The sequence below is a fragment of the Chinchilla lanigera genome, unplaced genomic scaffold, assembly GCF_000276665.1.
Source record: "Chinchilla lanigera isolate Chin_1 unplaced genomic scaffold, ChiLan1.0 scaffold00013, whole genome shotgun sequence".
In the NCBI taxonomy this organism is placed as follows: domain Eukaryota; kingdom Metazoa; phylum Chordata; class Mammalia; order Rodentia; family Chinchillidae; genus Chinchilla; species Chinchilla lanigera.
Window position 1 is genome coordinate 21,032,081 of NW_004955414.1, and position 1,584 is coordinate 21,033,664.

The 1,584-nt window shown below is 38.9% G+C and overlaps 1 protein-coding gene across 1 annotated transcript; it reads right to left on the bottom strand.

The window, feature by feature from the left end:
• Nucleotides 1-639: 639 nt before the first annotated feature.
• On the bottom strand, nt 640-1,584 carry LOC102026518 (olfactory receptor 51V1-like). Its single transcript, XM_005380072.1, has one exon. The coding sequence runs from the start codon at nt 1,582-1,584 to the stop codon at nt 640-642; it is 945 nt and encodes a 314-aa protein (XP_005380129.1).

Genomic DNA, 1,584 nt, shown 5'->3' on the forward strand with positions numbered 1-1,584 from the left:
AACTCTATTCAAATAGTACATAACACTTGATAAAGAATCAGTTGACAAAATCTATTTCTTTCTATTCTAGCATTACAGATTGATTGCATCTCCAGGTCAATTACTGTTCAAAAGGTAGGACTACATATATTGCTAGTGGATAATCTAACATCAACATTAACTTTTTGTTGTTTCTTTCACTATAAATGATCTAAACTGTCCAGTCTCCTAATTGCGCTTTCTCCATTATGTAGCCAGGTGGATAAATAATAGCATAATAAGAGTAGGTCAAGTTAATATTTGTTAGTAATTACCTGAAGAGGATTAACCGCCAAAATTTAACTTGTTCATAATGAGTAGGTCGAACAATGCTCTCATTCAATTCACGATAGTAAAATCTGGATTTTAATAGCAAATCCACCTCACATTAATATGACTTTCAGTACATTGTATGTAGATGGTCTCCTTTATAAAATCAATAAGCATTACAATTTCACTAATACAAATATGATAGCGAGAAAGGACATAGAAAAAATTTTTGCAACATGTCAAATATAATTAAAATAGAAATTAGAAAATCTATTTTTCATTACTTACTGACTCTCACCCTTCTAACTCTGCTTGTTGACTCTTATATTCATTTGCATTCCACCTCAAGACTTAAGTTCCTTTCGAGTAAAAGAGTCTCTTCACTCTCCTTCGTATCTGTTGGGTCTTGATGCTATAAATGATGGGGTTCATCAAGGGAGGGAAAAGGATATAGACGTTGCCCATGAGGACTTGAACCAGTGGGGAGAGGTGCCTTCCAAAGCGGTGCACCATAGTCAGACCAATGATGGGGATGTAGAAAACCAGAACAGCACAGATGTGAGACACACAAGTTTGCAAAGACTTGATTCTCTCCTCCCAGGATGCAATGGCTAAAACTGTGTGTAAGATCATGATGTAGGAGATTAGGATGAGCACTGCATCCAACAAAAGGTTGCTGATCACTAAAGCCAGACCATAAATGTTATTGAAGCGGATGTCTGAACAGGCCATTCGGATTAAATCTTGGTGCAAGCAGAAAGAGTGAGAAAGAATATGAGGACGACAATAATTTAAGAACCTCAAGCGGATGATGACTGGAGGAATGAGTAAAGAACTCCTGCATAAGATTGTGACCCCAATTTTCAGGATTTTTTCATTTGTTAAGATAGAGGAGTAGCGTAGAGGGTTGCAAATGGCAATGTAGCGGTCAAAGGACATAGCTAGGAGGACAGAAGACTCCATGAAGGACAGACCATGGATGAAGTAGGACTGAGCAATGCAGGAGTCCAGGCTGATCTCTTGAATCAACCCCCATAGTACACCCAGCACTGTGTGGACAGTGGATAATCCTACACAAAAATCGGTGAGGGCCAGCATAGCCAGGAAATAAAACATGGGCTCATGGAGGCTCGGCTCAGTTCGGATGACATGAAGTATCATGCAGTTTCCCAGGAACACCATGGCATAGATGATGGAGAAAGGAATGGAAAACCATAAATAATATCCTTCTAGGCCAGGGAAGCCAGTGAGAACAAATTTGGAATTACTGATGTTTGAGACTGAGATAGCAGACAT

Coding starts and splice junctions, on each gene's coding strand:
- LOC102026518 (XM_005380072.1), bottom strand. CDS start 1,584: ATGTCTGCTATCTCAGTCTCAAACATCAGTAATTCCAAATTTGTTCTC.